The 23,876-nt window shown below is 37.8% G+C and overlaps 3 protein-coding genes across 6 annotated transcripts; 2 read left to right on the top strand and 1 right to left on the bottom strand.

Annotated features, from left to right (window-relative positions):
- Positions 1 to 5: 5 nt before the first annotated feature.
- On the top strand, positions 6 to 4,709 carry ankzf1 (ankyrin repeat and zinc finger peptidyl tRNA hydrolase 1). Of its 3 annotated transcripts, none has more exons than XM_077728414.1 (16): positions 6 to 117; positions 485 to 638; positions 710 to 804; positions 881 to 983; positions 1,243 to 1,457; positions 1,552 to 1,661; positions 1,857 to 2,010; positions 2,100 to 2,322; positions 2,411 to 2,512; positions 2,637 to 2,828; positions 2,893 to 3,000; positions 3,136 to 3,403; positions 3,521 to 3,632; positions 3,709 to 3,876; positions 3,948 to 4,018; positions 4,094 to 4,708. In XM_077728414.1, exons 2-16 carry the CDS (start codon positions 512 to 514, stop codon positions 4,218 to 4,220), a joined length of 2,175 nt encoding a protein of 724 aa, XP_077584540.1. In that variant the 5' UTR covers positions 6 to 117; positions 485 to 511; the 3' UTR covers positions 4,221 to 4,708. The 3 variants fall into 3 exon arrangements, with proteins under 3 accessions (XP_077584540.1, XP_077584538.1, XP_077584539.1); XM_077728412.1 differs by having other exon boundaries at positions 3,133 to 3,403; positions 4,094 to 4,707; XM_077728413.1 differs by having other exon boundaries at positions 16 to 117; positions 503 to 638; positions 3,133 to 3,403; positions 4,094 to 4,709.
- On the top strand, positions 4,096 to 18,858 carry il7r (interleukin 7 receptor). Of its 2 annotated transcripts, XM_077728417.1 has the most exons (10): positions 4,096 to 4,238; positions 14,607 to 14,740; positions 15,177 to 15,300; positions 15,504 to 15,658; positions 15,765 to 15,916; positions 15,982 to 16,138; positions 16,207 to 16,312; positions 16,386 to 16,458; positions 16,672 to 16,756; positions 18,462 to 18,858. In XM_077728417.1, the coding sequence occupies exons 2-10, from the start codon at positions 14,644 to 14,646 to the stop codon at positions 18,602 to 18,604; spliced, it is 1,092 nt and encodes a 363-aa protein (XP_077584543.1). In that variant the 5' UTR covers positions 4,096 to 4,238; positions 14,607 to 14,643; the 3' UTR covers positions 18,605 to 18,858. The 2 variants fall into 2 exon arrangements, with proteins under 2 accessions (XP_077584543.1, XP_077584542.1); XM_077728416.1 differs by lacking the exon at positions 18,462 to 18,858 and having other exon boundaries at positions 16,672 to 17,324.
- Positions 4,125 to 8,332, bottom strand: glb1l (galactosidase, beta 1-like). The gene is made up of 16 exons (XM_077728415.1): positions 8,118 to 8,332; positions 7,740 to 7,909; positions 7,520 to 7,670; positions 7,186 to 7,243; positions 7,028 to 7,122; positions 6,772 to 6,952; positions 6,636 to 6,694; positions 6,418 to 6,539; positions 6,303 to 6,343; positions 6,104 to 6,222; positions 5,947 to 6,021; positions 5,736 to 5,822; positions 5,537 to 5,650; positions 5,348 to 5,479; positions 5,050 to 5,268; positions 4,125 to 4,979 (listed from the first exon to the last, which is right to left on the bottom strand). Exons 1-16 carry the CDS (start codon positions 8,187 to 8,189, stop codon positions 4,776 to 4,778), a joined length of 1,899 nt encoding a protein of 632 aa, XP_077584541.1. The 5' UTR covers positions 8,190 to 8,332; the 3' UTR covers positions 4,125 to 4,775.
- Positions 18,859 to 23,876: the final 5,018 nt, after the last annotated feature.

Here is a 23,876-nt window from a genome sequence, read left to right as displayed (position 1 = left end):
GTCTTCTGATTTTAAACAACGAAGACTGCATGTCGTCATCTCGGTGAATGCCTTCTATACAACACGTCAAAACTATCATGTAATAATACCACATTTCTTCGCACTTGGGTAACTAAGGTAAGTCTGATGTTACAAATATGTACAGAATTGTATTAATGATTACACATGCATTCATTCTTTAGTAGTTTCGTGCATTGATTCGAACGTTTAGCCTGGTAAGTGTATTTCTTCATGTGATCTTACACATGTATGTTTTAATATTAGCTCGACTTATTCCATTGAAGATCCACAAACCGCCAACCTTTATTTTTAAACAAAAAACGATCGCCACTCTATTTACAGTGCCTTTTATCGGATACAATCTTTACACTGTCTTTCCAGTTAATAAAAAAAAATACTGTTGCCTACTGTAGCCCATAAAGGTAAAAATGCTGTCTACTTAAATATATATAAAAAAACTTTAGTCATTTTTCTCTCTCAAAAGGAATCAAAACTTCTCCAGGTGTTTAACATGAAGCCAACAAATCCAGATCACCACTCCATATTTGACCTTTGCTCCCAAGATGAAACCTTAACAGGACTGAGAGAAGTTAACCCCTTCCTTAAAAACAGTGCTAACAGGGAGCCGACCAAAGACAGTATGATGAGTAATTCTATTGGCATGCTAAGTATGAATGGTTTGGATTTTTCTTAACCAAATGCCTTTCAGATTTGGAGGATGAAGTTCCCAAGGATGTCAGGGAGATCTCGGATAAGATGTCCTGCTTGGCCTGCAGATGCTCCTTCATTAATAGGGAAGAACAGGTAAACCCTTAGTATAATAAGCCTAATAAACTGTATTGATATGACTTCAGATAACACATCCATTTGTAAAATGTAGATGGAACACTACAAGCTGGACTGGCATCGATTTAACTTGAGACAGAAGATGTTAGGAAGCCTCCCTGTAACCACTGAGGAGTTTGAGAGGAAGACTGGAGCTGGTGAGGAATATTACTGGATAGTACTGGTCCATATGACAATATAGATTGGTAAAATGATACAAAATTATTTAGTGTGATAAATTATTTTAGTCGTCAATATTGATAATGTATAGTAAATGTAAATTGTGCTAGTCTCCAAAGTGCTGCAATTCCTAAAATAATGCATAATAGCCACTAGATGTCGCCAAACCTGGAAATTAAGACTGATAGTAGTTGCAAATGGTACCTTACCTACTTCATTATCTTTTTTTCCATACAGGAGATGTGTCAAGTATCTCAGGTTCCGAGTCTGACTCGGAGGAGGAAGAAGATTCAGACGTGAATCAGGAAGAAACAAGCTGGAACGCAGATCATGGTGATAATGACTGCTCAGATAATATCAATTTAGTGTCAGGAAGGCTCTCCAGCAAAGTGGCTTTCCAAAATTCAGCGGGACAATATATGTTGGTCTACCGCAACATTCTACACGGAAAGGTAAGGCTTAGTTTCAAGCTTTTATGGAAAAGGATCCTGCATAGATACAAATGTTTTTTTGTAAATTCAAACTTTCTTAATATTGTATGATCAGGCAGATAAAGAGCAAGAGTTGGAATGCTGTTTAAAGTCCATCACCCAGAAAACACTGTGGATAATTCTGATGACAGGAGGTGGCCATTTTGCTGCTGCTGTTTTCCAGGGGTATGCTTGTTTTTCTAACTATTGCAATCATGTTTCTATGGCATTAATCGTGATAGATGTCCAATTACTTTTGAAGGGAATTGGTCTGCCGTTAGCCAAATTTTTAATGACCTAAAATTAAAGTCCTGAGAACAGTAAGACTATATTTGTATGTTTTTAGTATGTTAAAGGTCTTGTATGTTTTCACTTTGGCAGGAAAGAAGTCCTTCAGCACAAAACCTTCCACCGATACACTGTGCGGGCAAAACGAGGCACCACCCAAGGACTGAAGGATTCCCAAAACAAGTCTCACGCCCCCAAGTCTGCAGGAGCTGCGCTAAGACGCTACAACGAGGCAGCACTAGTCAAAGTAAGCGTAAATGACTAGTTATAATATTGCAATATAGTTTTGTCATTAACAGAGTGAAAACTTTTTTTTTTACATTTATTTCTTTACAGGACATTCAGGAGCTCTTGGTAAACTGGGAAGAACACTTGAAGGAAGCATCCGCCATATTTGTACGAGCCCCGACCTATAATAGAACAATCTTTTTTGGAGGCCGCACAAGTCCGTTGGATAAAAAGGACAGTAGGGTTCGTACCATACCCTTTCCCACGCGTAGGGCAACATTTGGTGAAGTTCGGAGAGTGCACAATATGCTTTCCACAGTTCTGCTTTACGGTAGATTGAATTGTTATTGTCTTGGTATGTTACAATTTTTTTTTCATATGAATGGGATTTACTTCATATTGCCAATGTCCTGACGCAGGGAAGGATGCTGACTTGTCCACTTTAAGCAACCCACCTAAGAGGTTTTCAAAGAAAAAGACTGTCCAACCTACTGCAGCAGTCAATCCTGAAAAAGATGAAAGTGAGATATTATATAAGAGATTACATGTATCAGCTCTAGTTTTCATTATATGGACCTGCTCCAAACTACAGTTGAAATAATGAATGGACCATCCCTTTTTAAGAATGAATTCTTTGTATTTCAGTGGAAGCCATCCAGAGCAGCTCAGACGAAGAGCCAGGTGCTAAAATCCATCTCGAAATGGTGGAAATGACCATTGCTACACAGGACCTTAAGGAGTTTGACATGCAACCTTCCAGACACAATCAGAAGAGAAGAAGAAAGAAAAAGAAGAAGGAGGAGGAGGAGAAGGAGGAAAACAAAGATGAAGAAGAGGGTGCGCCTTGGCATGAAAAGTCAAATATTTGGAGAATCAATATTAATCTATAACTTTTCTTCAGATGCAGGAGAGCTAAGTAACACAGAAGTCGACGACATTGGCCAGGAAGATGACACCAGTCAACAGCCAAGACCTAAAAGCAAGAATAGGAGGAAGAAACCAGCAAAAAGTAAGGACATCTTAAAAAACGACTACTTTTACATACAGTCACTAATGCAGTCTAAATAAAAAGTCTGCCTGTTCAAATTATTTTAGCGGCACAATTTCAATCTACTAACACACATTGTCCTTTCTATAAAAGCAGTGGATGACTCATGGGAGTACAGCCTAAGGGACGACCTCTTCACAGCCTGCAAAGTTGGGGACCTGGATGCATTGTGTCATCTCCTCCATCTTACTGGGGGGCCTCAAGAGCCATCTCAGGTGGAGGCTATGGACGGCGCCAATCCTTTAAATCTTCTTAATAAGCACATTGACTCCTCGGGGTTCACTTTGCTGCACGTCGCGTCAGCGGCCGCTCAGAAGGATGTCATCAGACTGCTGTTGGATGCCGGAGCTAATCCGGCCTGCAGGTAGCAATATCTATGACGCCAAATAGTACAATATTTTATTAGTTGAACTATTAAGAATGGGGTTTGTGATGTAGGATGTTTCCCACTTATCACAATTGAATATAACCTCCTCCACAGTGATAGAAAAGGGCAGACGCCATATAATGTGAGCCCTGACAAAGACACAAGGAATGTGTTTCGGAAATACATGGGTGACAATCCTGACAAATATGACTACAACAAGGCTCGGGTAAGAGACTCGACAGTCGGTCTTGATGCACAGATGCAAATGAAACAATGTCTTGAAGAATCTATGTTTCTTAAAGGTTCCTGGACCTTTAACAGCGGAGATTGAATCTATGAAAAGTGAGAAGAAGAAAGCTCAAAAGATGCTGAAAAAACAGCGTGAAAGGATAGTGAAGGAGGAGAAACGGAAACAGGAGATGGAACTGGAGGAAAAGAAGAAGTTTGCGTGCTTATCAGACCGAGAAAAGGTGCATAAAATGTTTATCTTATGTTTATGATAGTTACATGTTGTGTCTAAATATATATTTTTCTTTCAAAGAGAGCGTTAGCAGCTGAGAAGAGATTTGCAGCGCAAGTAACTGCATCTGAAGCCAACCTTTCCAATATTAAGTAAGAATATTGTGCCTATACACAAATGGTGTCACTAAAAGTCCATATAATGCCATTTTTTTGTGCTTATGTCAGGAGGTGCTGGCAGTGTGGAGAGTCTCTGCTGGGAAAGACCCCTTTCCACTATATGGACTTTTCCTTCTGCACACCCCGCTGCGTGCAAGAACATCGCAAAGCTAATGTACCAGCAGGAAAGAGCTAGCCGACTCGGAAAAGGAAGGTACCTTTAATATGGTTGTCCTTTTTAGGTTTTCCAAAGAGAATATTTGATCACAGATTGAATTTATCTGCAATGTAAAATACATGAGATTAACTTTTACCCTTATGGGATAAAATCCTAAAACTAAATTGTCATTGCATCAATGTTGGGATTTCAAACACTAAATGTAAAGAAGCATTTGAGCTTCACAAAAAAGAAAATTGTAAAATTGTGAGGGAAAATACTGACATATTGTATAATACTAAATAATCATTAGAGAATAAAATCGCAATAAGATTTTTTTTCATCTTAAGATGTTACCTCGTTGGCTCCCATTGAAGGTGCTGGACTTATAGTTTAAATAGATTTATATTACTGACTTTTGGAACATTATTTGGGGGCAGCAAGCAGAAAAAAACAGTTTAACATTTGCAGATTGTTTTATTTACTGTGCCTCTCATATATATTTGCATATAAAAAACTGGTTAAAAGTAATAAAATCTGTCATGTTAGATACCAAAAACACTCCGCTGTAAATTATTGTTTTTAACCAGATTGTCACAATTTATGGTAGGTTGCTGTGAGGAGAGGTCGGTCCATGAAGAGCACCCTTAAATGCGCTGGTGCCCCTTCAAGTTCTAGCACTGTAATATTATTGGGCTTGTTGGTGCTGAGTAGTGGTCCGGGAACATAAAGGGTCTGCTGTGGGCCTCTTGCTGGCCAGTATCGTCCCAGATTAAAACCATTCAGCCACACTTGACCCTAAAAATGTGAACCAACAAAAAAGTTACGTAAATTGTCAGGAATTATTACACATAAGATCTTGTACTACCTTTGTCCAGCCATTTAGCTTGAGAAATGTGTCCAAAGCCACACCATTGGGCTGCAATGTTCCCGTGTAGACAGTCGGTCCAATTGAAGGTTCATTTGTTCCAAATTGGAAGGTAAAAATATGTGGCCATCCGGCAGCAACAGCCCCATCAATATCCAAGGGGTACATTTTCCAATTAGTTAAAATATCTTGCCCCAGGATTAGATTTCCAACAAGACCCTGCAATGACCACAAATATGGATCTCCTCAAGTACACTTTGGAGGACACGTGTATTAATGTTTTGAATGGTTGCCTTGCCTTATAGTCATTGATAAAGCTCCCAAAGTTAACTCTGCCCATATTCTCCACAAGGATGTCCACAATGTCTCCCTGGCGTCCAGTCACTTTTATTGCCAGTATGGTGTCTCTCTCCAAGACACCCTGGAAAACCTATTCACGCAATTTTTTTTCCAAGATGGGACTTATTAATCGGTGGTGATAACTTACCCCATTGACGGACACATACGCGCGGTCATGAACTCCATTCAGAGGAGATATTAGTGGTGTGGGTTCAGGGAGGTCACGGGGCAATGTGGTCTGATACAGAACGTATCCATAGAACTGAACAAAATAGAAATTATAGTTTGAAGACAAAGTAACAACATGGGAAGTTCTCAGTTTAGAGAGTGCCACTTAAGGATGTCACCTGATTGAGTTTCTCAAAAGTTAAAGGATACTTGGACTGAACAGGTCCAACAGAAAGGGTGTCCAACAGACTGGTAATGTTGCCAACCTGTGGGAGAAAAATAATGGCATTCAAAGATGAACTTATGAAAAATTATAAAATTGTTTAGGCCCAAAATATGTGCTTGGGCAAATTACATCATGTTTGGAACAGGTATATACTAAATATGTACCTTTTTTAATACCACCAACCCATAGGCAAATTTGGGAGTAGCAGGTGGCATGGGTCCAAATGGAACGGATTTAAACTGCAAAGAAAACAAGTATTTCAAAACAGTGCAATATATGGACTTTGCATTTTGTAGACATTGGCGAATTAATGCCTTTTACCATTTTAATGACTTCTCGGATGGCAAATAGCTTCTCTGTTGGGTCCCCTGCTTCTGATAGTGGAGCGTCATAGTCGTAACTAGTTACTACTGGACGAAAGCTGGTGTCGTGGTCAGCACCTTAGAATGGCGAATTAAAATAAATGACAATAAAAAATGGATGTGGTTTTAAATTTGGCAAGGGGAAATTTTAACCGCACCATTCCAGTAGCCAAAGTTGGTCCCACCTTCAAACATGTACCTGGAGAGGAAAAATGGGTGAAAATGCTGATATGACTGAAGTGAAAGAAAATCAAAGTACCTGTTTCCACATACATGTTAACATTAGCACCCATTCTCAGCATCTCGGCTAACCCTTGGCTGACCCTCTTGGTATCAACCATGGCATGCTGATCTCCCCAGTGATCCAACCAACCAGTGTAGTACTCCGAATTGACCTGCAATGGATCAACAAGACTTTTAATGTTTTATTATATTTTAATTTTTAAACCCATGACTAAATACTGAGACTATAACTCTATATTATGACTGACCAAAGGACCCTGTGGTTCAAACTTCCTTTGCCTGTTGAAGGCTTCAGTAGTGTTGTCACCTGTAAAATGCAAATTAACAGATTTCATTTCTTTTCATTTTACTTATATTAATAGACAATTTTCTGCAAATGTCAACCTATGCCAAAGTCCACAGTAGCGTATAATCCATCCAGGGTCCCGCATGTCATTTCTCTGTCCGTGTTGCCATCAGTGGTGAACAAAACAACGTCTTTGCCTAGATTTCCTTGCAACAAAGCCCGCAGATGACGCAGGTAGTTGTAGTCACAAGCAAAGTAGCTTCCATACTCATTCTCAACCTGAAAGTGAAAATGATAATAACCAATAAAATAGATTTGGAGATTCCATCTTAAAATAAGCAGACCTTTCTATACCTGGACACTAATGATGTTTCCCCCATTAACATATAACCAGCGCATCATTTTGGGGAGGAGTACAGTGAACCACTTAGTGACCGCCAGTAAATAATCTGGAGAAGAAAAATCATTAGAAGGAAGACAAACATGTATTCCTTTACATTTTTATTTTGTACCTGCGTCAGATGTGCGTAATAAAATCTTTTTTTGGAGCAACCAAGCCGGCAAACCACCCTGTAACACACATTCATCCTTGGTCAGGTAATAACAATGTCATAAGGTGCTTGTGTTTAAAATGAGAAACATTTGGCATTGGTGTAAAATATTTTGCCTTGTAGTGTATTACTACGCCTCTCTTTACCAATTAAACAATATTAAATATTCTCTTTACCCGACACAAAATATGATTTTTGACCTTGGCCAGCTCTGCCAATGACATCCATCGGTGTCAATGGCAGTAAAAAAAGTTGACCATTTTATGTATCTTTATAATACAAACAGATTTCTCACCATCTCCCATTCAGCACAGATATACGGGCCGGGCCGCAGGATAACCAAAAGGCCCGTCTGATTGGCCAAATCTAAGAAATGTTCCAAATCTCGGTCCCCTGAGAAGTTGTGGACTCCTTCCACAGTTTCGTGGAAGTTCCAAGGAACATATCTGTTCAAAACAACACATATTTAGGGTTAGACTCTGTCATTTTAGTTGTTTGTGATTCTTCAGGATTACATTTGGATAGTGTTGAGCCCCGTCATGTACATCTTCAGCAGCCGATCCTTCCAGTAGAAACGTGGGATTCGGGAGTAGTGAATGCTGCCTGAGATGTACTGAAAGGGTTGACCATCTTTCAAAAAACAATTGTTTTTGTAGTCTATTGTGAAAGATCGCTTGGATAACACCTGCAAAAATAGAAAAATAAGACTTAATGACATTCTGGATTATGGCAAATCATCAATTTTATAAATGAATTGTAAGTCATTTGGAAATGATTAACTTTAAGGGATGCATATTATTTAATACAAGATGAAAACAAAATAAATCAATAGCACAGACAACTAAATGTGTACAGTAAGTATGTTTTAAAGTGCGTTTTATTTTCAATCTTACCCCAGGGGTTGAGAAAAGACAGCTCACTGTTAAGAAAAAGAAGAAACTGGTGTTCATTTCCCTGCTCTTCATCGTTTCATGCGTGTAAAAAAGTTAAAACGTGTCCATCTGGTAGATTGTTTAGCATTATTGTGTGTGTTTCCAGCACTTGGACTCAGTTATTTAAAAAAAAAGTGCGAACATTCCAGTTTGTTGTGAGCGATCGGGTCCATGCGCAATCATGTGACAGACTACGTGGAAAAGGGGGCGTCTTCAGTACACTAAAGCAGAGTGCCTTTCAATGGTACGTCAATGCTACCGCAATATTAGATGTGGCATAGTCCAGCGCCCAGTGCTTTAATACAAACGCGTCTTGCATTTAAAATTGCCTCAAATGGGAAGATGAAAAGGGTTTTTAAATATAGATTTTTGCTGCATTCAGATTACACTTGTGAACTTAAAAAATCAGACATGGCCAATTTAAAAAATATATATTTTAGCTTGTTAATGTATTTTAAATCAACTAAATCATGCAAGAGTGAAACTGCTGACTGAAAAGATTTGTTATGTATGTAGTACCACATTGTTCTGTAACATGGTTGGCAGTACTAAGGTGACCATAAATCTTTGATATATTTTTGCCACATACTCGTACTATGGTAAATCAATATATACAACACCAGTTCTTACACGCTCTCATTGCTGATCAATGAGAAAGATGTCATAATTCTTAACTGTCATTGGCAATCAATGAAGGTACTGACTTCCTTTGCATGCACAGACCATTTCAGCCGTTTATTATTAAATAGGCTGCATTTGCAAGACACTGTGGAGTATTTTTTCTCAGCAAAGCAAAAAATATGAGAGTACATCAATAGGGTAAATCACAAAAAAGTCATATCGAAAGTAGCAGTAAAGCATTGGTCTGTCAATACTACTTACGCCTACTTTCTAGTTTGCTACATTTCATTGGAACCCCTTCAATTTGTTACTGTGAAAAGCACCCAGCATTGACAAAAAATTCAATTTATACGTGTCCATGTTTCACTTTTATTATAGCAGCATTTCAGCATGCATTTTACTGCCAGTGATTGCATTTAAAATATGGTTGCAGCTTCTGTCTTTAGAAGATCTGTGGCTGGGTGTGGTTGTGTTTCACAAGTTCTTGAGCTCTTTGGCAAGGCGAATATTTTTCAGAAAAGTATGGATTAACTTTGACTTGTTGTGCTTCATCATTATATATCATCTTTATTTTAGATGTTATGAAAAATGTCCATGCAAACTTCTGGATCAGAACCTTTAAAATACTGGTTATGTAAGATTATGAAATTGACAATTTCATGTGAGGTTATTTACTCTATAATGACAGATAAGCAGAGAATGATTGTGAAATAACTCATGCAGATGCGAGATTAGACATCAAAATAGGAAGGACAAGGCCCACCATCCCACCAATCATTGAGTCACAAACCATCACTGAGAAATCTTCTGTGTTTGCCTTTGATTGGCATGCTATCATAACAGGAAATTGCCAATATCATCACAATACAACTTTTTACCCTTTAGTTTGTGCCCTCAAATGCTTTCTTGATTCAATCATACTTGGAGATAAAATAAGACAGACATATATTTATATTCTGGGGTTGGCATTTATGCTTTATTTTATCCTTTATATGTTATAAAGTATTTTTCTCCAAGCTATCATCCCTATCCATCGGCAGTTAACTTTACACCCAATGGGTGGCACTGTTAAACAGCACAGAGAAGTGCAAAATCATGGCCTGATGCCTAATTTTCCCATATTTTCTGCTGTCGTTGTAAACGAGCTTTTAAGGTACATTTCTTATGCACAACTATGTTGCATCATTTACTGCATCATGTTGTACTATGAGATTACTTTTTGTTTTTTTTTAGCCACACAAGAATGGCAACCAAATTGTTTAAACTGCTGTGGATGATTCTAATTCTATAGGAACTTCTAAAAAAGTCAACAAGTGCAAAATCATTACAGTCTTTCCCTTAGGAAAATCAGACACGTTGTATTTAACCTCATTAGATTGTTTTGGTTATTTGTATTCTCCAGTTTTTGACCTTAGGGACACGACAGGGTGACATTTTGACCTCCTCACATGAAAAACTCATTTTGTAGATAAACATCCAATTTATTTGAACAGAGATTTGCAGCAGAACGATAAAACAGACAGACAAATGCCAACAATTTTGAAAGAGTTACTTTGTACTATGTTTTACATTCATGACATGGACTAGAGCCAAACAAATTCTTGCTTATGACTATATTATATTTCTGCAATCTAAATTGTTATTAAAGAAAAGCTCCAGCAAATATCTAATTATTTACAAGTATTTTTTTCCAGTTACATTAAAAAAGGGATGACAAATAATAAATTATTCTCACTTGTTCAATCAAAGTACTGCAAAAAAATGCTTGTCCTCGAGAGACAAATAGCTGTAGATTCACCCTCATATATACCAATGGTTATGTCCCTGTAAGACATGCAATTTTGATGTAACCCTGCTCGGTTCCAGAGGTGGCAATAAAGCACCAGTACACGTGCAAAACTCCCGCACTTGGCCATGAATCCCTGACACTCACTCACTTTTCCTGCCTCATAATAATGTGGTAAATATTACCGTCAGTGCAGGCTCACATTGCACATTTACGAGCACTGCAGAGGGTAGCTGTTCACAGCAGTATAGTTTAGTGATCTCCCATTCATACATACGACCTGTTTAAAGTGATCATTGCGTCGCCGCTGCCTCATATGCAACAAAGATTAGGGAGGGAGAGGACAAATGGGTTGTGCTGCCCATAAGCAGAGATGAATATATCAACTGGATATGTTTACAGCCTAACCCTTAAAATATCACAGCACGACTCATACAGTATCAAAGGATTTGATCATTTAAAACAGTTTTTTTCTGAACAGGTTTATTGGTTTCAGTCCTGTCTATATAATTAAATGTATGGGTATATATGTGTATATAACTGTGCAAGTGTATCTGGAGTTTTGCTTGCAATTTAAATTGTTATATATAGAATTCAACATGGACCTATTGACTTCCATTGATGGTGTTAGGCGTCCAATTCAATTGGACTGGGAAGGTTGGCTGTGATCATTCAACTTGATTGAAATACAGAAGGAAAAAAAACATCTTTAACAATTCTTCAAGTTTTAAGTCCATTTACTTGATAAGACACTTGATTAGATCTTGTAAAATGGACTAATGTTGTAGTAATAGATAATTAAATTTTTTTCTTAACCACTTATCCTCACAAGGGTCACGGGGGGTGCTGGAGTAAAAATTATGTCCCCAAGAACTCATTTTTTTACATTTTTTTAAAGCACATACCTCGCCACAATTTGACCGTTTCAATATTATTTTTGTTAACTGTTTACGTACATCAAAACTTAAAACTGGTGCTTCACTTATTGCACTGAATAAATCCCATGTAAAAAAGGGCACACCTGCCACATATCTGTTTGCGTAGGAGAGGAATATTAATAATTTGAAGGAATAATTTACTCAGACGAATTCAGGACAGGGTGTGGCAGAATAGAGAGATGGTGGGGTGATAAAGAGTAATGGAAAAGTGCATGGGTTGCCGAGATGTTACTGGATGGATGGCTAGTGTGAGTAATAATATGTCTTTGAAAGGCAAAGAGAGAAGGAAACCGTGGCCGATCCGGTGTGATGTATGGTGTTGGCTGAAAGTGGAGGAATGGTGCGGAAAGCAAAATGGGGACCAGGAAAAGAAAGAATGCACTACTGACTATCAAATCATGACATTAACAAACTTGCTACTCTTTACAATGACATTTTCTTTGGTTAAAAGGTTTAAAATGTTAAAAACGATATATAAAAAGCAGCTCATCTTGTATTTTTCCACGTATAAAAGTGACGCACAATACCAAAGCCAAGTGAAAGTAGGCACTTTTAATCAGATTGTATTAACTGTATATTACTTTCAAAAATGATCTGCGGGGCTGTCAAGCGGAAAAACTAAATGAGAACTTCATGAATTTATCTTTGATATTATGAAAGCCGTAGCCAAAGACTTATTACTTTCCAGTGATTTCCCTCTTTATCATCAGGAATTGTGATATCAGATTGACTAAGGCAATAATCCACACACCTTTCATCACAGCCTCCTGGCAATAGGCAATCCTTATTATCAAGGCACTCATCCAGAACTCCACCTGATATATGGAAACATTGAAAAATAGAAATTCTTAAACATTGATTTTGCAATACTGTAATATCCAGTTAATAACTTTGCCTTGTATTTCACCTAATGGAGTTGAAATTTCCAAATAAATATTCGTCATACAAAAATGTGCTACATCACACATAGCTTTTCCCTCACAATTTATTTACCTTACTGGAACTACACGAAGGCTAAATATAGTATTTCATTGCAAATGATGACTTCGTACTCCCCCAGTCTGTTGGCGGTATGTTTTCAAGGTAGCAGGTAGTGAGAATGTGTGTGGGAAAGGATTCCCACGATAGGCCCGCTCATGCCAACTGCCTGTAAGCGAGCAGCTGCTTCGCGCCATCCGTGGTTTACCTGTCATCCATGTCCTCATAGCCATTAAAACACAGAACTTTGCTGTAAGACGACAACACATTTCTCCCAACAGGCTTTTGTTTATTCAACTAATTTTTGACATGTTGCTTTTACTACAGTAATCCCTCATTTATCGTGGTTAATAGGTTCCAAAAGGTGCTGTTGTTGCAATAGGTGAATAACCGTGATGTAGGAATAGTGTTTTCATGGTGTCTATTCAATATTATTTGGACTTTTTAAAAACCCTCTCTATATTATTACTTTTCCCCCTTTCATGTTTGTATTATTGTTCCTCTACTATATACTTTTCATATATATTTGCGGCCAAGTTGGGGTGAATCTGCGATAGTCCATCCGCAAAGTGGTGAGGTAATAAGCTCATGGTATGTTAGAAAGCAAAAATGAATGATTGTTATATTAACAAAGCCACTTCTAGCCACTATTATGTTCTTCTACTTCTCTGTTACGGAATATGTCAGCAGCCTGTTAGGCTAATCAGTTTCCATGACCTTTCTGACCTCTATAAGAATCAGTGGTAGAATCAGTGCATAGATTTTAATTGGGTTCCCAATGGAAACTGAATACTCAAATTAGGCCTGTCTTCTCAACTTATTTTTTGGGGGGAATCAGAGCATTGTAATTGTAAAAGCAACTAGCAGCAACAAGTACATCAGCTTGTGGTGAGTTGAAATGAGAGACAAATTAAGCAAGAGGATGTGATGACAATAGTTGAAGTTTCTCGCACATTTAAGGCATACAGAGTTCGAGTCAGACATTTGAAAAAAAGACAAGTGGGGGGATGCAGGATGTGCTTTTTACACATAACACACATGATATGTGCTGTGTGTAAAAAGCATCCCTGATAAAAGTATCTTGTTTAGTAGATGGAACAAACACAGAATTCATACCAAACACCTTAAATATATTTAACAATGATGCCTGCATGGAATTCATTAAACTATAGTCCCTGAAGGCAACATTTTAAAATGCATTAAAGAATATAGTTATGTTATCACTTACAGCTGTAAGTGGTATAGGGAGGAAAAACTTTAAATTAATTATATTAGTACCGCTTTTCTTCTGTAGCTCTAAGGCAAGTCATTAGTTTTTCCGCTTGTTTCGGTTTTACATACAGAATCAGAGATCTGTGAGATTTGTGGTTTTTACTGTAAATAGTACCAATCATGACATATGCCTACCACTACTCCTATCTACCAGATTAAAGATAGTTTTTTAGGGGAAGTTTTGGATTTTCAAAATCCTTGGTCTTGAGCTCCTTGACTCTTCCCTTACGCTCGCAATTCTTCTGTTTCGGCACCTTGAGGCCCCCAACAAGGCAGTAGCAGTCAGCGTAAACAGGTGGTTGACCAGATTTCTATCATTGGAGGCGAGGGGAGGCGAATAAACACCAAAAGCTTTTGCGATGTTGCGTAGAGATGAAAAACCTCAGGCGTGTGGTTGGCGTGGGCGACTTAGTTGAGTCTGTTTACTATACAGTCAACTAAATTTGTCACCTCTTTTCCTCTCTCAATCATTGGCCAACTGACCTGATATTTTAACACAATCTTGGGCTGTTTTTACATTCAAACATGAGTAAGCAAAATGTGTTGCACCATCATTTCCCCTGAAATCATACTTTGGACATCATTTACATGAAAGAAAGTGTAGAATTTGAGGTAGCCAAAACGGAGGCCCTTTGCTGCATTGATAGCTTAAGAAAGAAGATAATGTAGCTAATGCAATGAAGACTAAATTGATTAAAAATAAAACTGAAGACACAGTGTTTGGGGTTTTGATTTTTGACTGAAAGAAGATTCTTCTGTACTTGCCGTTGTGAACATCCTGTTGTCAGAGTAAGATTCACCTCCCATGGGGCGATTGAACTCCTCCTCTTCCTCCCTGATCAAATGATCTGTCAGGCGCGGTAAAATCATCTGAAAAGAAGACGAGGACGAGATGCTGTTCGTCTGCCGGTTAGCCGAGCCCTTGTATTTGCTGCTGCTGTTCCTGGCAACTTGTCTGGCACAGAGCGGCGAAGAAGACACCGACTTGGGTGAGACTCAGCCTGGTTTGAGCTATCCTTTTTAGTGATCTAATGTGATTTGTTCTGATTTCATAGATTATTCAGATTAGGAGATTTCATCGGACAAATCAAAATATATATATATTTTTTCTTTAGGGAAAATATTTAAGATAGTTTTCCATCACTCTTTCTCTTTTCCTATGAATTACCCCACAAATTTAAATTAAATAGGCTAATCTGTTATCAAGATATCATTAAATTACTTTTCTGACCTCTGTGACATTTGACCTCTAACCTCATTCCACTAATAAAAGCAGATATCATCATGAAAAGATAAATTTAAATGTTTTAGTTTTATCAGCATTAAAATGATGATGTGACTCTCCTGAAGTGGGTACAATTCCCAGAGCTCCGTGCAGTATCTGCAAAAAAACTTACTTTTATTCCAACTATCATTTCTCCTTAGAGTCCCGAATCAGTTGTACCTCGCACATCACCACTACAGAACGCAGTTTAACCTGCAAACTGACTGGCTGCATGAACGAGGACAACCCAGATGAGGATGACTGCGTGAAATCAATGAAAATCTGGTACATAGTTTCATTAGGAAGCATACAAGGACTTACATTAAAATATTTTTTTATAATGGTTTGCCTCTGCATAGACAAAACCAATGCATAATAAAATGTAAGGATTCTGGCAGTGCATCTGAAAATATTTAAACTGGGTGGCGTGGCAGCTGGTCCACAATCAGTTCATTTTTTATACTTGTATCGTTTGTTTTTTTCTCCAGTTTCTTTGCTCGCCTGGTGAACAGAAAAAAATGCCTCTCCGTGATGGGTGACTCGGTCACGTCTACTGAACTGCATCCCTTGGCCCAACTTGAGGTGACCATCCACATAGGGAGGGAGGGAATTGTCAGGAAAACAATCCAACTGAAAGAACTTGGTAACCATTCATAAAATTTCACTGGAACTTTAAAAAAAGAAGAAAAAAACAGTCATCTTCTAGTGAAACGTCTCGTAAAAATGGACTTTTCTTCATTTTTCTTCAGTTAGACCTCGAAGTCCTGAGGTCTGCAACGTAACGGTGAAACGCGAGTCCAACCAGGCCGTCTTTCAAATCCGGACACCCTATCAGAACGACTACCTGAAAGTTGAAAATCAGCTTTTCCAGTTGTTCATTTGGAACACCGACAAAAAGACGGTAATAGGCAATGGTGGAAATGCATTTGTCATCAAATGAATCCACATCACGCTCTCTCACCGCAGATTCAAAATGTGTCGTCGTCAGATAGGATGGCCGTCGACTTGGAGCACTTTCGTAAAAACTCAACCTATCGCGTCAAAGTGCGAGCAATCCCGCTCATTTCCTTTAAGGGGAGCTGGAGCGAATGGAGTCACGACGTCACTTTCTTTATTCCTGATGGTTAGTAAATTGGCTCTTTCGACTTTTTGACAAGAAGCAAGACAATAACTAATTTTGTCCATCTTCAGTCCAGACACAAAGTGAGGAGAAAGTGACACCGACGAGGAAGCTATTGGTGTGTCTCCTCGCTTTGGTGGTGATGACTTCCTGCTTTGGGATCTTCTGGAAAAAAAAGTAGGAACCTCTCAATAGATCTGCCCCTGTCAAAAGTTTTGAGAAATTAACAAATGTCATTTTTATTCCTCAGGATATTTTCCTATATGTGGCCCAATATTCCACATCCAAAACCCACTCTAGTGCAGACCTGCAAGCCCAATGTTGTAAGTATTGCATGAAAAAAAAACAAAAAGTGACCTAATTCTCCTAGTTTCAGGTTCATTGTCAATATTCAGGTTTTAAAAGTGGCGAATTTTCAGTTTGTTTCACTATCAAAGTTTTTGGGTTCAAGTACTAGTGCAGTGGAACTCTAGAATTTAATTGCTCATGTATTTACAGGCAACTTGAATCAAAATTCTGGTAAACATTATCTCCAGGTTTCCCTCCTACTCAACCTAAAACCTGAGGAATTCAGTGCCCTTAACATCCACCCAGTGGTCGAAACCGTCGAGCAAGAGCGAGGTATGGCTATCCATTGCGCAACCTTTACGCTGGCCAATGCCCCCCACTCCACTCAAAACTCTGACTGCAGTGCCAGCATGGAGCTTTCAATTTTGCATGATAGCAATTGCTCCAATGGACTTGGCAGTCTTCAGAGCTCCACTGCTGCTGTGTCCGGTCCAGGAGAACCTCTTCTCTTGGAGGGCTCTCAAAAGGAGGAGGATTATGTAACAATGGCCGGTTTCCTCCAGATTAAGTCGATTCGTGGTGGAGAAACAAGGATCTGACATAGAAATAGCCCCTTTTGTGCCCAAATGGCCTCACGTCAGTTCAGAAACGAAAGTGAAATGTTTGTCATGACACATATTCAAAGTGGGCCATGTCACCGTTTAGCATAAATGTAGTGAGGGGAACTCGGTCAGTGTTTTGAACATGTTGACTTTGATTTATTTATTAAGGGACATATTAATGAACATTCATAGCCATGTTTATGAACATATATATGTAAATATGTAAGATAATTTCCATCTTTAGTGCCTTTTGCAGGTTGAAGGTTTTTCCATATGCATATGCTTTTTGATAAACTGGTAAGTAAATGTAAATTAAGACATCAATGGTTTAATATCAATTAAAAAAAAGCATTTTTATATTGAGAATTTGTTGTAATGACTTTGAAATGGACCACACATGCACACACGCTTACAATATAGTAATACAATCCAATACTATAGCAGTATTGAAAATAATAATAATAATAATTAGAAAACAATAAGTGTGCCATTTTAATTGTCTCTGTCCAAAACATATTATCTTAACAGTTAGTGTCACTTTTTAATCATTTTTTTTGCAATGTATTATACTTGCACTCCAAAAATATATAAAAACTGCACACTATTTTGTGTGTGTGTGTGTGTGTAGTCTGTCAAACAGGAAGACGTTAACTTGACTGACGTTTGTGGATTTTTTGTGAATCATCTGTAAAGAGAAAAATTTCCACGGTGATTCATTTGATTTTTTAGTTCTATTTATGATGTGTCAGTATTAGTCATGTAATTTTTCTGTACTGCTAGTTTTGGTGTTTTGTTTGTCATATGTTTCCATTGTTCCTTGCTTCTTTTTATTTCTTTGTCTATTCAACTGATTAGATTTTCTTTCCACCTGTTCTTGTCAGCCCTTGCAATCACTTCAATCATTTTGTTTGTAATTCAGTTTCTTTTTGCAGCTCACACAGGACTTTTTTTTGTAAAATATTGATGTTTTGAGGCTTAGTACAAGAATCTTTTGATGCATGTTAGATTTATTTGGGTAGATGCACATTGAAAAGCAAGTTATTATGTTTAGCATATAGTGAAAATGTTGCAAATATCAAGGAGTATACACATGGGAACGACAGTAGACAACAAGGTTTGGCCAAATTAGACTCATAAAGATAATTTTACAATGTCTAGTTACTCATTTGGAGAAGAACTTGTTGTCGGATGCAAGAAATGGAAAAATAAGGTAAGGAAAATATCATTCTTCATTGAATATGACACTTTTTATCATACAAAAATTAAAATAGGAAGTGTGGTGTATCTAAAAGAGTGAAATCAACAAAAAGCCATACATGGATCCAAAGCTGCAGGTTGCAAATACTATATTTCAGTTATCTATATTCAAGTCTCCTTATTTTTTGGTCATGTTTCACCCCCTAAGTGTCTTTATTTTAATAAAGCTTCTATTTTAGGTGCAGCTTCCTTGAGCATCTGTCCATCGTCCACTACACAATTCTACTGCCATCTGAACTGTGAGTACACTTCTGTTCTCTTCTGGGTTTATTATGACCACATATATTCATATTTAGATACAAAAAACAATGCACAAAAATAGTACTGGTTGCCATAGCCACCAATAGTAATAATATAATACAATATACTAATGGAATAAACTAATGGCAGCTAATCTGACTGCTTTAGACCCCTAAATATGTTTTTTTGAGTTTTTTTGGTCTGTGACGAATTAGAGAAATTATTGTTAGCTCCTTGGAGTGCTGGCACCATGCCATAACTTATTGCTGAAATGGGACGAGGATAAACAGAATCTCTGCTAACCCTGAAAGGTGATAGTTATATATTGCGCTCACAAATCATGTGGATCACAAACAAACAAGCAATAACATTTTGCTTGCCAGTAAATAAGATTTATTTCAACAAAGCAAGGTCATGTCAGACAATTTCTTGACTTTTTACAAGGGGAAAAAGTAACAAGTCCTGGTCTTACATTCTAGTTCTTTTACAGTCATGGTTATTAACATCCTTTTTTTGGACTTTTTTCTTTCCTTTTCTGCTGATGGTGGCTATTAATAAAAGCTATGTCACCCATGGCTGTTATTGATGCTCTTTCATTACTCATTATGCTTGAGTGCCCCTATTAGTGCTGACTGGACAAAAAAAAGGGCCAAATAACTTTTAGCGGCCTGCACGTGTCACACATTGAATTGGAAAGCAAACTAAGATCGTAAGAAGATGGTCCTCTTTGACAACTTTGTGCACCGTCATAATACTGCTTAACCCTTTCAATGCCATTTAAATTGATAGAGGTCTAATGTATTTTTTTTTCATCCTTATAATCAGTTTGACTCTAGTCCAATACATTTTAAATTGAGCAATCCTGCAGACTTTATAGAACATTACCTTTTGTATTAGTCAAGGTAAGTAAAGATTTGAAGTAGAAATAACTCAAATGTTCATGTTCTCTTAGATAAGTTATTGTTTTGATTATTCCTGACTCATTTTTTTATTAAGTTAATAATGAGAAGTACATTTACTAACTTGCATAATCAGGTTTGTGGGGTATACTTTAATTTCTGAAAGAATGGCTCTTAAAATGATAAATACACATATTTTACTATGTACTACTCTTTATCATCTCCTCCAAGAGTGAGGCTGTTTTCACTGTAGGCTTGCGTTTTTGTTTGCAACTTCCTGCTGACAGTTTTTATGATATTATTATAATGATTAATAGGTCTCCTTGCTAGTATGCTTCCATGAAACATTCATGATGTTGTAAAAATGAAAAAAAATCCCATTTCTCATTGAAATTGTTGTGTACAAAAGTCAGTTTATCATTTTAGGTTTATTTGCATAGTGTATGAAGTTGTTAAGGTAGTTGCTTCACTTATTAGTGGTTGAACTTTGTCAAAGAAATACTTAGTATTGTTTTTTTTTTTGTGTTTTGTATATTTGTAGTCGCGAAAGATGCTTTCTCAAAGACTCTAAATGTGCCAGGTATTTTTTTGAAATAAGATAAGGTAGAAAATAATGTATAAACACAGAATTTACTGTATAAATAAAGGATCATTTATTGGTCACCTGACACTATGTGAACCATTTCTGGCACTCATATATGAGAAAAGCATGCCAAGTTGAGAAGGTGAGAAGACATATGGAAGTACTTTCTGTTGTTTGTCCATGCGTTTGACTTTGTTGTTGTAGATCCCATTTGTGCGCCACAGGAAATCACGTTGTACATCCTCTTAACACATAGTAACTTTTTAAGGTTCATCGAGTGGACTTGTCAAGGACGGATATTGTTGGAAAGGATTTCGGATACTTTTGGGGAATGTGTGTTTTAAAAATGTCAGAAGATAGTGAAATATGTTGCTTGCTTTTGTTCGTTGTCAGGAATTATTTTCATTCGTCAGTTGAATTATGTTGAGGGTCGATTCGACTCATTTAAATGTCAAGATTTAATGTGTCAGTTTGTTTCCCTTAGTATTGCAAGATCAAATCAAAAGTACATAAAATATTAGTACATATTTGGCACTGAAATCTGGTTCTTTTTGACCATTTCATAGCCAAAGTAATTTCTCAGGGAATTCCCACTTTTTTTCATAAGTTCAGGTTGTAACTTCACAAGTAGAATTGTTGATCACATGCAGCTTTCTGGTGCTTCTTCTCTTTGGAATTTGTTTTTTTTAAGTGGGTAAAGTCCATTGCTGCAGAGAGAGCAATACTTATTAGGTACTAATAGTTATCATTAATTCTATTATCAAGATTTTCTTTAACGTAACATGTTTTTCTAACCAAAATATGGTCTGTTATCATTTCAAAGTCACTTGCAAAGGACTTTTACACCACCTTTATTTAACTCATTGTCTGGTGGGCTGACAACAAATTAACATTTGTTTATTTAGTTTAAAATGGATTGACGTCTATTTTGAATTCACAGCAAATGGATGAAAATCACCCTCGTGTTTCGACGCCTATCACTGTCAATAATACAGAGAGTTAATTAAATTAGTGAAGTACCATCCATTTGCAAAAAAAAAACCTAATCTTTCATCCTTTACATTGGTGTTACCAACCCGCTGACGTCAACAGACACACTATGGATCTCTAGTGATTAGAGCCGGCTTGAATTGTCAATGATCATCCTTCAAAGACAAGACGACTAAAAAGCATCCGGACCAACTTTAGCTTAATGGTCGAAAGGCTGGGTAACAGCAGACGCCGAAAAATCATCAGGAGACCGCGAGCTTCTTGTGTTGCAAACTAATTGCGACGTGATGAATTTGCCTGGAAACGGCGTCGTCACAAGGCTACCTCGTCTCCTTGACGGATTGCGCACGACCGCCTCGGCCTTCCATCCATCACGTGTCTTTACTGCCTCTTCGGGGAGAGGGTAGATGTGCTCTGTTTGTTCGCCAGTGTAAAACACGCCGTCGAAGAAAGTACGCCAGCTTCGGGATAGGCTCGGTCAGGCAATTAAGCAGCTGTGTTAATGATTCGGGTGGTTTACAGCGCCATACAGGCCTTTACGGCCTTTGTTGTCACTGTAATTTACTGCTCTCGGCTATAATGTGCTGAGTGCTTTGTTTGGCCCATTGAGCTCGCCTTTGCTCATAAACACCCACCTTCACGCGCAAAAATGCAAATGTGAGCTCCATTTTTTTTTACGTACACGCACATTACGGCTTTTTTTTACGGCGTGTGTTTTTTATGATGGGTGTCTGGTGATTCAACCCCGGAGCAATGGCAAGCCATAGATCTGGATGATCGTCAAGTTTGCCATGCAGTTGTGCATTGAGATATCCTTCATGAATATAAAGATGGTGTGCCCCATCTTTCATTTTCTGGATTGTTTTTCATGATTAGTGTTGCGGGAATGCTGAAGCTCATCCCCGGCTGACTTTTGGCAAGAGATGAGGTCTGCCGACCTCGGTTGATTTTTCTGATTTGAGCCGCAGCTGCTGCACTTTGAGCCAAATAAGTCAAATAAATACAAGGAGATGCCCTAGGCCATAGCTCGAATGATCACATGGGGAGACCGATGTGTGAAATATATAAACTGATAATGATCAGACAAAATTATTTTTCATTTGAGAAGTCCGCTTTGTGCTTTGTATTGATTTTTTTTGGGGAATCTAATAATGGCCATGATTGAATTTGCGTATTTCCTGAAACGCAGTCCAGTGGTCATGGTGACTTGCAGCCAATTGCCAATTCCAATTATTTTCTTGTTTTTAAATAAATAAATATAGATGTAAACTAGCAAAAAGGCAATACAAACTAAATTATAATGATTAAAAACAGTAATATACTTTGGCCTTGATAACATTTGTATGTAAGTCATTCCCTACCACTGACAACAATAAACATCAATGGCAGACCTAAAAGAGCCCTATAAATGTAAAAACATCATTCAGCGTCACGTCAAACCCGCTTTCATCGTCACCGCCGTCATTCGACTTGATCGCCTCAAATCACTTGGAAGTAAATGTCAGAAAGACTGTTTTTTTTCTCTCTCCGTGTTTCTCCCGCCTTCACATTTACGTATTGCACGGTATTTTAATTAATCTTTGTCATTAATAATTTAATCATGGCTTTTTGTTTAATAAACAGTCTGGCAGTGATGTATTGCGGCTGGGTCAAGTAATTTGATTGGTGGCGGAAAGGAGCTGGCTATGCATATCTCCTTCTCTTGCAGAAATGATGGCATTCAGTGGCCTCGCCAAGTGTGCTCGCGCAACAGGGAGAGGGCAATTACGCTAAGATGCAATAATGATTAGTGATGGATGTGGAGAGCTTGAGGTTCTTTCACAGCACATTTCAACTAATGGACTAAATAGTATGGCTGGGGAGGCAAAAAAAATACCAAAAAAAATTCTAATTCCAAGTACATTTCCATCACAGGCTCAACATTTTACCTTTATTTGGGGACCCAAAAAAATGGAGTTCTTGCTCTTTCCTAGTGCATTTATCCGCCAACGCAATTGGGCCCCGGGCCAATACTCGGGCTGATAGTTCATCCTGTCTACAGCAGATGGCAATCTTGAACAGCCAGCTTCAAGAAGATCCTGTTGGCAGATTCTCCATTTTTCTCTTGGCTGTCACATTCTAAGAGAATCATCTTTTAGCATGTCTTAGGCAGCCGCCATTGGGATGCATGCTTTCGGAAGGATTGGAATGTAGAAAAGCTTCATTTTTTACCACTTCACCATGTGATTTTTCATATAAGACAAAGCAGAGGCCATCCCTCAGCTTCTTTTTTTTTGCCACGCGCTGGTCTATTAAGGCATAGGAGTAATATTGTGGCTGGGATGCCTGGCATTGAATGGAAATGTCCCAGTGCCACTGTTGTCCAATCCGGTTAGATCATTTGTAAAGTTGTTGGAATAGTGTAGAGGTTGAAAAACGTCCCACTAGAATAACCTAAGTTGGCATTCTGAGTGTGCTTCTGCCTTATCGTTTAGGTCGCGTTCTAATGTTGACTTGATGTATTGTTTCTACAACAGTGTAAGTGCAAGATTGGAGAAAGCCTTTGTCGTAATTATCTCATTTATCATCCATAACAATGATAAAACACAAGCAAGTAGTATGTTTTTGTATGTCTATTGCATGTTTACCAGATATGACTCCAAATAAGAATAGTCTGGCTTTTTATGTGTATATAATTAATTCACATAATGATGGTGGATCACTCTATCAGCCAAATGAAACGTAACATTTGACTATTAATGCAGAAGATACAGTACATTAAATGTATTGTATGTGTGTTGAGCAGTTTTGCATCGCTACAAATAAGCCTCACCTTTCAATTATTATTATTCAAAAGATTCTTTTTCTAACATAACACTATAGAAGCTTTTATGGTAATTCGG

Source organism: Stigmatopora nigra, chromosome 11 (genome assembly GCF_051989575.1).
Source record: "Stigmatopora nigra isolate UIUO_SnigA chromosome 11, RoL_Snig_1.1, whole genome shotgun sequence".
NCBI classification, from domain to species: domain Eukaryota; kingdom Metazoa; phylum Chordata; class Actinopteri; order Syngnathiformes; family Syngnathidae; genus Stigmatopora; species Stigmatopora nigra.
The sequence above is the reverse complement of the archived record's forward strand: the minus strand, read 5'-3'. Positions and strand labels throughout refer to the sequence as shown.

Excerpts from the sequence above, each read along its gene's own strand:
- glb1l (XM_077728415.1), bottom strand. The coding sequence starts at position 8,189 with ATGAAGAGCAGGGAAATGAACACCAGTTTCTTCTTTTTCTTAACAGTG. Across the intron at positions 7,910-8,117 it reads GTCTTTTCTCAACCCCTGGG|GTGTTATCCAAGCGATCTTT; the intron begins GTAAGATTGAAA and ends CTATTTTTGCAG. Across the intron at positions 5,480-5,536 it reads CGTATGTGTCCGTCAATGGG|GTTTTCCAGGGTGTCTTGGA; the intron begins GTAAGTTATCAC and ends TTGCGTGAATAG.
- il7r (XM_077728416.1), top strand. The coding sequence starts at position 14,644 with ATGCTGTTCGTCTGCCGGTTAGCCGAGCCCTTGTATTTGCTGCTGCTG. Across the intron at positions 14,741-15,176 it reads CGAAGAAGACACCGACTTGG|AGTCCCGAATCAGTTGTACC; the intron begins GTGAGACTCAGC and ends ATTTCTCCTTAG. Across the intron at positions 16,313-16,385 it reads GGGATCTTCTGGAAAAAAAA|GATATTTTCCTATATGTGGC; the intron begins GTAGGAACCTCT and ends TTTATTCCTCAG.
- ankzf1 (XM_077728413.1), top strand. The coding sequence starts at position 512 with ATGAAGCCAACAAATCCAGATCACCACTCCATATTTGACCTTTGCTCC. Across the intron at positions 3,404-3,520 it reads GGAGCTAATCCGGCCTGCAG|TGATAGAAAAGGGCAGACGC; the intron begins GTAGCAATATCT and ends CCTCCTCCACAG. Across the intron at positions 3,633-3,708 it reads ATGACTACAACAAGGCTCGG|GTTCCTGGACCTTTAACAGC; the intron begins GTAAGAGACTCG and ends TGTTTCTTAAAG.